The sequence below is a fragment of the Lonchura striata genome, chromosome 5 (assembly GCF_046129695.1).
Source record: "Lonchura striata isolate bLonStr1 chromosome 5, bLonStr1.mat, whole genome shotgun sequence".
In the NCBI taxonomy this organism is placed as follows: Eukaryota; Metazoa; Chordata; class Aves; order Passeriformes; family Estrildidae; genus Lonchura; species Lonchura striata.
The window spans coordinates 1,711,595-1,725,947 of NC_134607.1; the positions used below are offsets into that span (position 1 = coordinate 1,711,595).

At 41.1% G+C, this 14,353-nt stretch overlaps 1 protein-coding gene across 16 annotated transcripts in view; it reads right to left on the reverse strand.

Moving 5' to 3' along the window:
• Positions 1-14,353, reverse strand: part of PPFIBP1 (PPFIB scaffold protein 1) — a 103,673-nt gene that overhangs the window by 14,913 nt on the left and 74,407 nt on the right. For 7 of the 16 annotated variants that reach the window (XM_077783185.1, XM_021539157.2, XM_021539156.3 and 4 more), the window contains 12 exons: positions 13,623-13,715; positions 13,053-13,145; positions 11,146-11,260; positions 9,912-9,944; positions 8,577-8,638; positions 7,766-7,850; positions 6,467-6,621; positions 5,392-5,522; positions 4,097-4,150; positions 3,418-3,478; positions 2,335-2,364; positions 424-598 (listed from right to left, as the gene is read on the reverse strand). In XM_077783185.1, coding sequence (XP_077639311.1) covers positions 424-598; positions 2,335-2,364; positions 3,418-3,478; positions 4,097-4,150; positions 5,392-5,522; positions 6,467-6,621; positions 7,766-7,850; positions 8,577-8,638; positions 9,912-9,944; positions 11,146-11,260; positions 13,053-13,145; positions 13,623-13,715 — 1,087 coding nt within the window. The remainder of the gene's footprint in view (positions 1-423; positions 599-2,334; positions 2,365-3,417; positions 3,479-4,096; positions 4,151-5,391; positions 5,523-6,466; positions 6,622-7,765; positions 7,851-8,576; positions 8,639-9,911; positions 9,945-11,145; positions 11,261-13,052; positions 13,146-13,622; positions 13,716-14,353) is intronic. The other 9 variants (XM_021539164.3, XM_021539172.3, XM_021539166.3 and 6 more) reach the window with 7 other exon arrangements.

The window sequence follows — 14,353 nt, forward strand, 5'->3', positions numbered from 1 at the left end:
CCAATCCCGTTCCTGTTCTTTTGCAAGGTTGCTTAAGTACAAAAAAAAGAGAAAGACTAAGTGCTGCTGTCCTATTTCTGTATATCTGAAAATCTTATGAAAGATAAACCAAGGATGACCGAGGGGAAGAACAGCCCACAAATGCCATGTGTGAACTACTGCCAGACAGCATTTCATACAGCAGCAAGACCCTACAAGGTCCCAGGGGAGATACCACAGCAGAGTCTGAATCACATCAAATATTTCCTTACATCAATGATTTTCTTTTCTTGCTGTTTGGTATTTTCCAAACATTCTACTGTCTGAAGTGCCACCAAGTCACAGTGAGACTAAGGCTGGCTTTCCTGCTTCTAAAGGCAGTTACAGCTGTTGTTAAGATGCTTCAAAATGCACAGAATCTGAATGCAGAGGCATGGTACCTACCCAGATTGGGGGCACTTGCAGTCCTCTTGTTATTTTTTATCTTGAAAAAGCCTCGGCCAAAGGAAGATCTGGCTTTGCGGGTGCCAAAACTGTCCTCGTCACCTGTGCCACCATGAGAAGGAGACTTGGGAGGGAGGGTTGCAAAACTGTTGCCTTCCACAGGAGGTTTAACCTGCTTGAATTAGGGAAATAAAGAGTCAATATAAGGGAATTGCAGAAGGCCTTTTGAGAGCCTGCAAAGTGACTGCTGGCAGATCATCTGGGAAGTCTTTCTCCTTGGTCGCGACAAGAATACAGAATTTAAAAACCATAATGAAAAATATAAACAAGATCTTCATTTGAATATGTTGTCCTGGTTTGGGTTGGGATGGAGTTAACTTTTTCTTAGTTCAAGGCTGTGTATGGGTTCCGTGCTGTGTTTTCAATTTAGTGGGGAATAATGTGGATAACACTGGGATGTTTGGGTTTTTGCTGAGCAGTGTTTGCCCTGAGTCAAGGACTTTCCATTTTCCCATGCTCTGCCAGCAAGAAAGTGCACAAGAAGCTGGGATGCAGCATGTCCAGGACAGCTGACCTGAGCTACCAAAGGAATATTCCACATCATGGAATTCCATGCCCAGTATATAAACTGGGGGGGTTACTGGGAAGGGGAGCCAATCCTATTTTGGAGATGGGCTGGACACTGGTCAGTGGGGGATGAACAATAGTACTGTGGTGTATCACTTGTCCTTTTTGGGTTTTCCTTCTCTCTTCTCCCTTTTCTTATTAGATGTTTTATTATTCTTATTCTTATTTTATTTTGTTTCAATTATTAAACTGTTTGTATCTCAACCCCCAAGTTCTATATTTTTGTTGGTTGATCCTGCGGGGTACCAGCTGTGGGATCCTTTGCTGTCAGCTGGGATTAAACCCTGACATATGTTCAGGATCCAGGATTACTATCACTCTACCTGCTAAGAGTAAATTGTGTTCTTTAAGATGTTCCTCAAGTTCTGTAAGGCTGACTTAAAAGTATGGAAAAGGCAAAAACAGAATCCTGCAAGGCTTTGAACTTCTCCAGCTTTCCAGGGTCTCTGTCTCCCCCACTGGCAGCTGTAGGGGCAGTCAGTGGGAAGAAGAGAGACAACCCCCCACAGTACACTGGTTTTCTGCCAAGTGTCAGAGAGCTCTTTCTGTCTGTCACTGCTCTGCAATTTCTTAATTAATGGATTAATTGACTGTGTCCACTGCCAAAGCAAAGAGGAAATTACAGATCAAGCAAGGAGTATAAATGCCAAGAGAGATATCAGACACTCCAGTTAGCCAATTTAAAGCAGTACTTTAGCCTTGCCAGCTGTTTCACTGTCTCTTTGAAAGAAGGAAGCAAAACCTTTCACAGCCCAAATACAATCCTTTGGCTTTTGCTGAATAATACAGCATTCATCCTATAAGTGGTATCTGAAGTCTGTCACCTCTGCTCAGGTATTCCTAGAGGTAAGAACTGCAGGATGTGGCCTTAAGGCACCACAGGGTGATTGCTCTGCAATGACAGGCTTTTCAGAAACACACTTGCTGCTCACAGAAAACAACTGAAAAACCCAAAGGGACACTAATCAAAGATAATTACAGAGTCAGTAAAATGCTTAATGGTTATCTTTGCTAATTATCTAGTGGAAGAAAAACATTAGCTTATGCTCAATCAGACTGGAAGACACTCCATGTGTGAGGAAGCAAGGAGGTGCTGAGCACTGAGCAGTGCCACTGATGGTGACAGCCACCAGAGACTCCTCCCTGTCCTGTCTGCAGGACTTCATTCCCCCTCTGGAATTGTGTGTGGCAATCCCACACCTCCCAGCCTGCCAACACCTCCTCACTGCCCATGTTTCTCCGAGGACATCACCACACACACACACACACACACACACACATTACCTCTGCTGGCTTCTGTGCACAATCTCTGTCCTGTTTGGGAAAGATTAAGACATTGAAAAAGTAATGGTTTATAGCCAGTATACAGTTCATTAGGATTACCCCCAGTTAAGTTCTGACAGAAATATCCCTCCCTGAGCATTCTTTTCCCCAAAATAAATGTCTTCAGAGCCTGTATTTCACACAGATTAAACCTTGCTTGCTTTGAGGTCAGTGAGCTGACATGGAAATAGAGTTCCTTTGGTTCACTTTGTGAAGGATTAGCTGTGCATGATTAGTGACACACAGAATATTAAGGCACTCATGGGCAGAGCTGCCTGAGGGCACCCAGAGCAGGAACCAGACAGGGTAGAAGCCAAGTAGATAAAACATCCACAGCCTTTACTTCTGTCTGTCCAAACAAAGAAAAAATCAAAGATCCCCAGCCCATGAACTTCAGCCCTTATCAGATTCTGGTGACGTTTTCAGTGCTGTCAGCCTCTCCTCTACACTGCAAGGCACAGGAGATATCAGGGAATTCAGGAGCTTCCTGGAGTTCAGGCTGCCACAAAAGAGCACCTGAATTGCACTGATTTGATGGTATTGCTAGAGATTAGCTGCTTTTTGGTCACTTCCACAGAAACCTAAACAGAAGCTATCCCCAGACATCCACCATCTCAGTATTTTGTTTCTGACTACCTAAAACATACTCAGCCCAGATTTATTTTACAGTGCATTAATTACATGGCCTCCCAAAATTATTCACCTTAAACACAAGTAAGAAGTGGTGGTGGGAGTTATTTTTTCTTGTCTTAAATCAGAAAAGCATATCCAGTAAAAAAAATCTCACCTCATTATCTGAGCAAAAACACAAGAAGAGAGTCTCATGTAAAAGCCTCATACAAAGAGGAAAAAAAAAGCACCTGTGTTTTCAAGGACAGATTTTCTTCTTTACTGGAATGTGTGTGACCACTGTCAATACATGCCACAAGGAGCCCTGCTCTGACTCAGAATTTCTCAGAAGGCAGCACAACCCTCACAAGGGTCACAGCAGAGCTGTCACACCTATGTGCAAGGAGATGGGAGGAAGTAAGAGACCAAACCTACCACTTCAGATGCCTCTTTCCTCAAACTGCTCAGACTGCTGGACTTCTGCAATGTGGAAATTCTGAAACAGTAACAAAAAAACAAAGCTCAAACTTGGTTTGAGCTCGCTAAGTTAAAGACACTCAAAGGAATCAGCTTTAAAGACAGCATTATAATACATGATGAGATATACTAAACCCAATGATATTTTGAATTAAGATGCAGTAATCAGTGCAGTAAATGCAGTAATCAGAACCCATGCAATTTAATGAGATACTGTAAGACTTTCCACACCGGAATAATTGCTGCTTTAGGGAATATGGATATGTGGCAGAAATGAAAATTATTTTCTCATTGTAGTCAGCTGATCACCTTCCCCTCCCTGTCAAAAGAAAAAAGCAAACCATGCGTGCATGCACTGTGGAAAACTATAAATTTCAAAGAATATTGACGGTCTACCACCAAATTAGAGATGCTTCACAATGTAACAGGAGGTACCATGTGCCCAGATAAAGCACTGGAAAATAATGATCATGAAAGCATGGGGCATGACCAGACACCTACCATCACCAAATATCATTTTGGCTGGAATTAACTGACCTATTTATACAGGTATGTAAAATAAAAGGGGTGCTTAGTGGGGGTTCAACGTGGCCATCACATTTAACTATGTCCCCTGAACAGATTTGATGGCACTTACACTGGACTGTCACACAGATGAGTTTCAGGGGAGGAGCCTGTTGATCTTCCTTCACTGCAAAAGCAAAAAAAGATATGAATAAAGGCTGAAACAGAAATCCTACGATCTCAGCCTGCTTTAATTCTGTTTTCACTTCAGCTCTTATGGTACTAACACATGGCAAATTTTCCACAAAGGTGAGCTCAGGAGCCCCAGGAAAGACAACTCTCACTGTAAAATGATGACAGTACTGAACTATTTAACTTCAATAAATGCAGAGGTTCCAGCAGGGTCTGCAGCAGCACAAGGAGTGGAGGTCACCTGGTCACCACCCACAGCACAGGGCACTTTGCTGCAGTGTAGTTCTTGCTTTGGATTTTTCCATGAAGAGACACAGGTGAAATCCCTGCTGCTGACAGCTTGAGCTGCATGAGGAACATGCACAGCACAAACTGAGCAGAGCTGGGCTTCTGGACAGGATCCTTTCTGGAACTGGAAAAATCACACATCAAATTGAGCTTGCACTGATGCTTCACATTGAGACTGATGATTGTTTCAAATCAACAGCATTTCCCTGTCTCTGGCTTCTTAGTGTTTGATACTTAAGATAAAGCTGGGGATTTGGATCCAGAAGAAAAATCTCAAGCACAGTCTTTGTTGAGCTGTGAGTCCGGGGTGCTTTTCTGTACTCCCTGCAGGGCCAGTGCAGGTCTGCAGGGATTGGCATTCCTCCCAGGACAAGGAGGGTGCAGGATTAGAAATTCTGGTGAAAGGTGACAGCCACTCCTCACCCAGCAGCTGTCTCTGGTTCCTGAGTGCCACAGCCCAGCCACAGCCCCAGACTGCAGCCACACATCCCTTGGGTTTCCTCCCCTCCTCAGGTTAGAGCTGGAAATCCTTTTGTCCTGGCAGTGCCTTACAACCAAATTTAGCAGCTGTGCAAAATGTCTGAGCACAAATCACTGGGGCTGGCAGAGCCAGACAGACTTACATGATGCAAACCTAGACAAAAATAATGATTCTGTGGCCTTCCTATATTAGATCAGCTTCCCTCTCCTTCTGTTCATTCCTTCTGAAGCAGCTGGTACAGACCATGAGTGCTGCTACAACATCAACCAAACCAGCCCTTGCTTACTCAGGATTTAATGAATGCACTTCAAGAACATTAGCTTGGTTTGCTGCAGCTACCCAAGGGACTCTTAGCCTTGTTTACCTGGCTAATGAATTGATAATTCAGTGACTGACAGATTATTGCTCTCCTTAAATGTCACAGAATATTGGATTTACAAATGAAAAATACACGGAAACCACAATACCTCATTTCACTTGCAGGATCTGGCCTAGGGTGTGTTTTCAGTCTCTCTGCAACAGTTTCTGAGCTCTTGGATGCTGATGAAAAGGAAGGGATTGAGATCTGTAAAATGCTGGTGTGGATCTGTAAGGAATTCTGAAAAGAAGGAAGAATATGTGTTACAATCTCCTGAGCTGAAATTAAGCAATCATAAATGAAAAAAGAGTAACAGATAAACCATGAAGAAAAGGATCTGAAATAAGGTTTCAAAAGTGATTTTTTTCCATATTCTAACAGAATTATTTGCTCCTTGAAAGATGGCACTGCAGATAAAACATGAATCATTGCATAGCTAAGCTACAGCATAGACAAAAATCTCAGAAGTCTCACAAGACTGCCTGCTAAATGTGTCTCTAACACAGACACCATGAATGGTAGTCCATTTTTCAGCTTTAATCCTGTCCTCAGATACTTAGAAAATACAAAAAAGCTGCTAAACATTTAATTTAATTCCATTTTCTTCATATTGTGTTCGTGCTGTTTAGCTAAGTCAAGTCTCTGCTCTGACTCAGAGCTTAGAGAAGACACTTATAGTTTTTGTACTGGAAAGTCTGATTGTAAAAATTGGAGATTGAACCACAGCCTACAGAACATTTAACTGAATGGATGCAATTATGATTGCATCCTCTTAAATACGACAAGATATATTTAGTAAGCCCCAACATATTTACTTCAGGTTCGTGCCAAAGGAAATGTAGCTCCTAAAACAGCAATGTTTGATAAGAAAAATAATTCTTATGACTAATAGAATAAGTCATTTAGATCTGATGTCATGATAAATACAGCTATTTCTGTCTCCTGATCCCATTTGAGGATGAAGAAAAATAAGTTTAATTGAAATTCCTCGGCAGCTTTCACAAGAAAACCACTTTCCCCAAAAGGATATGAGACATTACAAAAAACTGTGAAACACGGAAAAAAGTCTTTTCAGAAACTTGAGTTTTGTCATCTGCAATATGAATCCAGCATAAGCTGGTGTTTTCAAGGAATAATGGTATTAAATAAAGCAAAAAGAAACCCAAAAAAACCCAACAACCTACCTCTTCCTGAATATTCATGTTGAATTCATCATGGATTGGGGATGCAGTTACTGGGGTTGGGGATGGGCTCTTCTCTGGGTCAGTCAGACTTGGTGTGTCCAACAAACCCGTGGAAACAGACCCTGAATTCAAGTCTTCACTTTCACTTTCCTTGCCTGAAGGGAGAGAACATGGAAATTTGTTGGTTTTACGACCCTTGTTCCCACACAAGCTGCAGCCGGCGTGCTCAGTTATGGGCCAAAACTGGAAGGATTTGACTGCTGGGGTTTTTTAGGACAGACTACAATAGGAGAAAGGGAGTCATGCCAAGTGTCACTTCCCAATTCAACCATCACAACACAGCAGGGTTGGAACAGAGGGAGGTCAAAAAGCCCAGCAAACACCCTCAGGGCATTTAGTGGCATCAGTTTCAACAAGCTGAATAAACTGGAGTACTTCATTCCAGTCTGTTCTGGAATTTTGTTCTAAATACTTTGTTTCTATTATTTACTAAGGAAAAGTAAGAAGGTCCAGTCTCACTGAAACTTAAGATGTCTCTGTGGTATCTTCAAGGTACCCTGAGGAAAAATGCAGCCCACTGCTCAGAGTCTATCATCAGCCTGGAAATGACCACATCAGGTCTGCAGCTTGCCACAAACTGAATGTGTCTCATTTAAGCAGTGCTGAAGCCCACACTGGTGTCTGCATCCTCTGCTCTTCCCACCCTGGATGCTCCTGAGCTCAGTGCTACCAAAAGGCTTGGACTGGTTGTGAAAGATAACCAATACTTTCTAAAAGGTGAGCAGAAATCCAGTGCTCGATGCCAAAATACGCAAACGCAAACCAAAAGCAAACACAAACCAAAATCTGTTCACAGCAAAAACCTCTCTTGCCCATTTGTCACTGCCTGAAATCTCTGTTCATGCTCCATGAAGTGACCATGGAGCAGAGTTCCCAGAGAATCAAGGTCTGTTCTAACACTCTCCTGTGCCTGAAGGTACAGCACTGCAAGAAAGGGCAATACTTATTTAAAAATTGCTCCCCCTCCAACACTCAGCATGGTGTGAAAACAACACAACAAAAAATGCATATTTTGCTTCTTCACTCTTGTTGGGTTGTTGACAATCTTCACCCTCTGAAGGGGTCTGGAAACCTCCACCAGTCTTAGAATATATGGAATGGGCCATTACATGTTGTGATATAGATACAGCTTCTGCTTCAGACACACGGTTAAGCTCACCACCACAACACACCTGGACTTTAAATGACAGCAGATTTGCATTTTTTTTTGTTTTGTTTTGTTTTTTGGTTGTACAATACCTTTTTTACCTTGAGCCAGTATCACCATGTCTTGGACTTTCTTGTACCTATTCAGAGATTGCCGAAGCTCTTCTATCTTCCGATCCTAAAATGAAAGGAAGTTGTGACTGTGCTTCCTTCCCCAGGAATAAGAAGTACAAAGACTAGATCCTTTAGTTTAACTGGCTGTGAGACTAAAAATGGGAAGTGTGGATGGGACAGGACTCAGAATGCTGAGAGGTTTTGAAATATCAGAAGTTGTATTAAGCAACAGCTATCATCTGGTTAATCACCAGAACTGTCCCAGCCTTGAAAGTGGATTTCAGCACCCTTATTAAGTCAAAGGTAGAGCATAATAAATTTGCCATGTACAAAGGATTTAGGGCTTTGGTGATCAAAAGAAAACATCCTACAAAATGCACATGTATATGAAAGCGTAAAACCATGTATGAAAATAATTCATACTTCACAGAAAAGCCCTTTTGGAAACACAGCCTGTGATCTTGCACTTGTAGGGAGATCTTTACATTTGCAGAACACAGTGCAAATTAACCACACTGAACTCAACAAAACAACAGTGTAAGGACTCTGAACAGATCCTGTGCACATGCAGAGAGCTCATAAATGCTCATAGCCCCTGAAAGGCACTGCAGTGCTTCTAACTGCAGAAAATCATCAATTTGTACAAATCTGATTTTTCTGACTGCAGAAAATCATTGATGCTTACAAATCTGGTTTTTAGGTGAATTGTGAAAAGCTCACATGCAAAGGTTTTCTTAGAGATTTAAGTCAATCTGATGAATGATTACTGAAAAAATAATGACTTTGCTACCTTCTCTTCATTTGCTGCCATTAGAGATTCTACCGCCTTCTTCATTTTCTGTACCTCTATATCTAAAAACACAATACAGTTCTCCAAGTCAATTTAAGTAAGACAGTGTAAGGAAGTAAGAAAAACAAAAAATCAAGAAGCAACTCAGGAATATCTGAAAGTAGATTCACACAGTTACAAAAAATAAGCCACTTAAATTCTTTTTTAGATGCAAACACAAAGAACAAAGCTATTTTTCTTCAAAACCTCTTCTCTGACATTTTAATCAAGGAAATAATGAAATCTAGGAAATTTCCTTCCTCCCCCCCACTGCTCTCCAAGTCCTACAAAAATGGAAAACTCAATGGTAAAACTACTGCTTGACTTTCACTATATCCAACTTCAAAATAACCAAATACTTGCAAAACAAGAAGTTCAAAATAAGCAATATACTACATTTGGAATGCAATAAAACATATCCTCAGCACAACAGTCAACAACCACCCCAAAACCCACTCAAGAAAGCTGGGGGATTAATGGATGTGATGAAGGAAGCACCATGCAGTGATGCTCAGCCCTAATCCAGCATGGATGGAGCAATGAGGAGGGCACAGTGGGATGACACGGGGGTTTGCTGTGATGAGCAGTCATGCTGGAATATTACATGGCAGTTCAAGCCTGGGAAAGGCTCCTAACAGACAACAGTGCTTCATCTATAATCCTTATTTACCAAGAAGTATAAAGGCATGGGAACGTGTATGCTCTGGAGGTGTTCTGGGCTAGGAATTCAAGAATAATGGAAATAATCTCAATTTTTTCCTAAAGATCTACCTTGCATGAATGAGGTAAAAGTCAAATTTCACTACAAATGTAGGCAGGTGGCAAAACTCACAGGCAGAAAAGGCCTGTTTCAACTTCCTAAAAATTCACGGAAAGCAAACAGAGATGGAAGAACATTCTCCTCCTTAATGAAACACAAGAAGAAAAGAAGCTGCCTCGCTGGCTTTCTAGATGAAACACATTTGGACACACCGCTGTAGTGATTTTCCCTCAGTTATGCTGGCTGAGAATCTGGTTTGCTGGATTGCAACTGCATTTCACTGAGAGGCAATTGCTTTGTGAGCCTTCCTGAGACCAAATCTTCCTTTATCTATCAGATTTTCATCAGAAAACTTCGTGTTTCAAGTGTGATGTACTCACCCTTGCTGTCCAGTTTTACTCTAAGTGTAACTAAGGGTTATAGATGATGCAACCTAACAATGTTTGTTAAAGCAGTTTTGCAAACACATGCAGAAAGCTATTCTGGAAAGCACTTCTGGAATGCAAATGATCATGGAAAGACACCAGGAAGCTTACTTTTATCTTTGAGCTTCTTTTTACAATTTTCATCTGTGTGGGGAAAACCCATTGGATTGGAAATTAGCATGAAGGTTATGACATGAAATAATTTTTAAGACATTATTGATGCTTTATGAGTCAACTCTTCCTCACTTCATTCAGCTAATGAGGCAGATAATTTGTTATCTGGGAACAGCATTTTTTAGTATCAGTCCAAGGCAGATAAAACATGTTTCACCACAGCAAAAGAGCTTCTGCTGAGCTGCACTGAAAACTATAAAGCTGAGGACCAAAGGGTAATAAAAGTTCAAGTAGTTCCCCAGGGAAAAAAGCCCTATATAAGTAGTCATGAATGCAATGAAGTCAGACCCTGTTCACATTTAAAAGTTATTAAAAAAAAAAAAAAAGGAATCACGGCTCATTGTGATAATTTTTAGTGATCGTAGGCAGTAGTTTTGAAAACACCATTTCACAATATAAAATGTGACAATCTACACGCAGCATATTCCTCCTTAGGTCAGGGGAGGAGACTAATCTCTTGTGCATCTCTTTTTCTAAAAAACATACCTTAAAAGCACAATCTTAAAATCAGCAACAACTATCAGTAAGATATATTTAGAATTGAAATTGCATCAGGTCAAAAAAGTCTGTGATGTTTTAACAAAATAATTCTGGTTTTAAATAAGATAAATCCTCAATCTCAGATTCCCTCAAATAAATACTAATAGTTTCTTCTTTACAAACCAATAAAAGAATTGCCCAGCATATAAAATTTCTGTGCTTATTCAAGCCTAATTAAGATTTAGACTTAATGAGCACACAAATCCAGAATCAATCCTTGATTTCAGCTAGTCACAGCTAGGTCCACATCATACTTTGGTCAGCAGTATGGCTTTTCCCCTTCCTTACCAGGAAGTTTCCTCTTCAACACAATGTTTTTTGGAGCATTTGTAGAAAGTAGTTTAAAAATTTTTCAGCCAATATAAACTGTATATTTTGAGGCCCCATGCAAGCCATGTAAGGAACTAATTAGGGATTTTTTTGGTCTTGTTTAAATTTGACCAAGACCTTGCTGTGACAGAAAGTTTAGCACTTGCATCATCAACAGCCTCTAAAAATGTTTCAAGAGGTAAACATCAAAACAAAGTTCAGGAAAATTCAGGTTTTTATCACTTATTTCCTGTACAAGGAAACATGACCTCAGATGAAGTGACTGAGGAGGACACAGTGACAGAGCCTCCCTCTTTCTTACCTCTGTCCAGTATTTCAATCCCTTCTCCTTTCAGCTTGGAAACCAATTTCTCATGCAACCTTTTCACCTCGGCTTCCTTCTGCTCTAGTTTGTCTTTTAGAGCTGACAGCTCATCCTGTAAAGACACAGAGCCACTCAGTGACAGCTTCCACAGGCAGCTGAGATGTTTCCACAATTCCCTCCTAGGAAGCACAGTGGACAGGTCCTCAGCTGGTGGAAGTGACTGAGGGCCCCTGACATTTAACACTGCCTGAGGGTGCATCCACCAGTGACTGAATACCCCAACACACTCCTGAGCCCATAACAGAGCAAAATCAGGGGGTCTGTGGTTTGAAATTGTTGGTCTCGTGTATAATTGAAAAGAAACTTCACATCAAAATATAAAGATGAAAGAACAAAAGGGGGGAAAAAAACCCAGACAGTTTTCTTATTTGCCTAACCTTGCAGAGATAGAAAAAAAATGCAGGTGAAAAGGCTGAATTCTAACATTTCCATACATTGTTTTGCCATTTATAAGGCATTTTGTGTGTTCAAAGCTGAACAATTCTGAAACTCTGCTTATACCAGATTGAGGAGTTTTAGAAATAACCACTGCCTCTATGGAAGAAAAAATCTATCACAACACCAGCAAGCACATGGACACATACTGGAAAGCAGTTCAGACAAAAACGTGGTACCTCTGCCAGAGTTTGGGTTTGCTGATCAAGCATCAGGAAGGAAAGCTTGGAGCTGAGATTCTTGGGAAAATAAGACAGATGGTGTTTGGGGGAGTTGGGGTGTATTAGAAAAATGCTGTCAAGTTTTAACTTAGATCTAACCATCTGCACTAGCAAGTGACTGGCACAGATCCATGCATTTAACTTTTTAAAATTTGAGTCAAATCCTACCCAGTTTAGTAACATGTTTCTTTGATGTCCGAGGATATCTTGTGCAACAGCATCATCAAGACAGGACACTCACTGCAATTGTACCCAACACTGAAAATTTAATTTGTTCAGTTTGTAAACAAAGTAAAACAAGGCAAGGCTCATCATTTTGGCACCTACAGCTTCTAAATGATGTTTCAAATCCTTAATGGAACAAACCAGACTACAATACTGTGGCTTAGGTATTTTCCTGAGCTATCATCAGACAATCTGTTGCAAATACATAGTGATGTTTGCAACCCAAACTATGGCCCCGCTATGGAATCTCCTGAAATTGGTTCCTGTTTGCTCTAAAGCATCATTAAAAAAAAAAAAAAATAGATCAATCTTAAAATTGTCAAGAAATCAAAGCGTTTTCCAAAAGAGTGGCTGGGGAATAACGACTTCTCCAGTGCTCCAAGCTGGCACTGATTAGGATGGGATTTTTGCCAGTGTAGGATCCATGTTACTCCAAAACAAGATGATTTCTTGGTCACTTGAGAAGCTGTTGTTATATCCACAGGCAACTAGAGCTGCATGTGGCTGTCAATGTGCATTTCTTTCCCTGAATTAGAAGTATGATATGCAAATTTACATGTGGGAGAGGGGACAGTATAAAAGAATCACTATTTCCCAGATAGTTTCATGAATACATTTTCTATAAAAGGGTGATAAAAAGTTCTGTTTGAATAATGGATGTAAGCTACAGACGAGGCAATCTTCCCTTGGAAGGGGGAGTGATTTTAACCCAAGTCTAATGCCATTATGTGTAACCTATGCAAGGTTCAGAGCAGGAAAATCCTCTCTCCTGCAATATAAAAGCTGTTTACAAGGAATATCTACATGAAGAGCTTTCCATATCTAAGGAGGAAAGGCACACTGCATATGGACACACAGCAATTAATGAAGAACAGAGTATGACAGCACAATGCAGGACAGACCAGTAAAGGGTGGAACATGAAGGATTCAAAACAGCCCAGCATTACCCAGAAACTACCACACCTTTAGCATCTGGCTTTTTTGCTCCATCCGCTGCTTTTCATACTGCATCTGACCCACTTTGATTTTCATGCTAGAAAGTTTGGCCATTAAAGACTGGTAACAGAGACAGAGGAGTGAGAGGAAACTAAAGGTAGAAAAGAGACAAGGCTAAATGGCAAAGAGAAGTTAGACACTTAGAGAAATAGGCTGCTAGAAGTACTTAGATGAATGTTTTTGCTTCAGAAGTGGTTTATTTTTAGCTCATTTAGGAGAAAATAAATGCTGTTTTTAACCTGTGGCATACACCTTACAACTGGTATTTCTTGACACACATGTGAAACAAAGGTCTAAACAGGTAATAAATTTATTGTTAACAGCATCACATGTTACCCTTCATTAAAAACAATGCTCAAACTGAAAACCACAGCATGAAATTTGGGAATAGCCCCTGCTGCTAAGTGAGAACCACGGAAGCCCAGGACCTGAGAGTGCTCAGGATTTTGCAGGGTGCAGGCAAGGATTAGGGAAAAGAGTGAATTCCTAAAGCCTGATTTACACTTATCTCTGCCTCTTCCCCTCAGCCTCACTTACTTTGGTTGTTTTCAGTTTTTTCTCATACTGGAGTCTTTCATTGTCCATTTCTCCCACCCTCAACCGCAATTCGTTTATTTCCTGGATCAAATCCTGAGTGGAGGGAAAAAGACAACCAGAAACAACAAAGAACTTCAGTAAACAAAACAGAAGAATAGCTGTGACTGTAACAACAAGAAAAGCAGGCATAAAAGGAACTCAGTACACAAAGCCACACCACCCAAACCCATCATGAAGTCAAGCAACTCAGAGCTTCCAAAATATCCAGGGACTGAGTTTCTCCGTTTCTGTGTTACTGCACCGAATCTAAGAGGGCAGGGGACGAAGGAGGACATAAATTAAAGTTATGTTCCCTGTGCTGAGGGTCAGGAAAGGCCTCCTGCTTCTCTGTTCAGCTGTCTGGAGCCAAATATTAAGGATGGGCAATGGAAAACAGTGGCAGACATCCTTCAACACCTAGAAGCCACATCCTCCAATCTGCTGTTCTTCCTGCCCCAGGTTCACCAGCCATCACCTGCTTTTTCAAAAGATTACACTGTAAAACCTGTGTTTCCACCACTTAAAACAGCCCTCTCACCACGGGCTGAAGAGAGGAGCCATCCAGGTTTCTACAAGCAAAGGCACCTGTGTTTAAGCATCAATGGCACCATACATCTGGGCTTTCCAAATTCAGCTTGGCTTGGAAGAAACTCGGAGCCAGCACAAACTCACACCTGAGCTCTTTAGGAGAC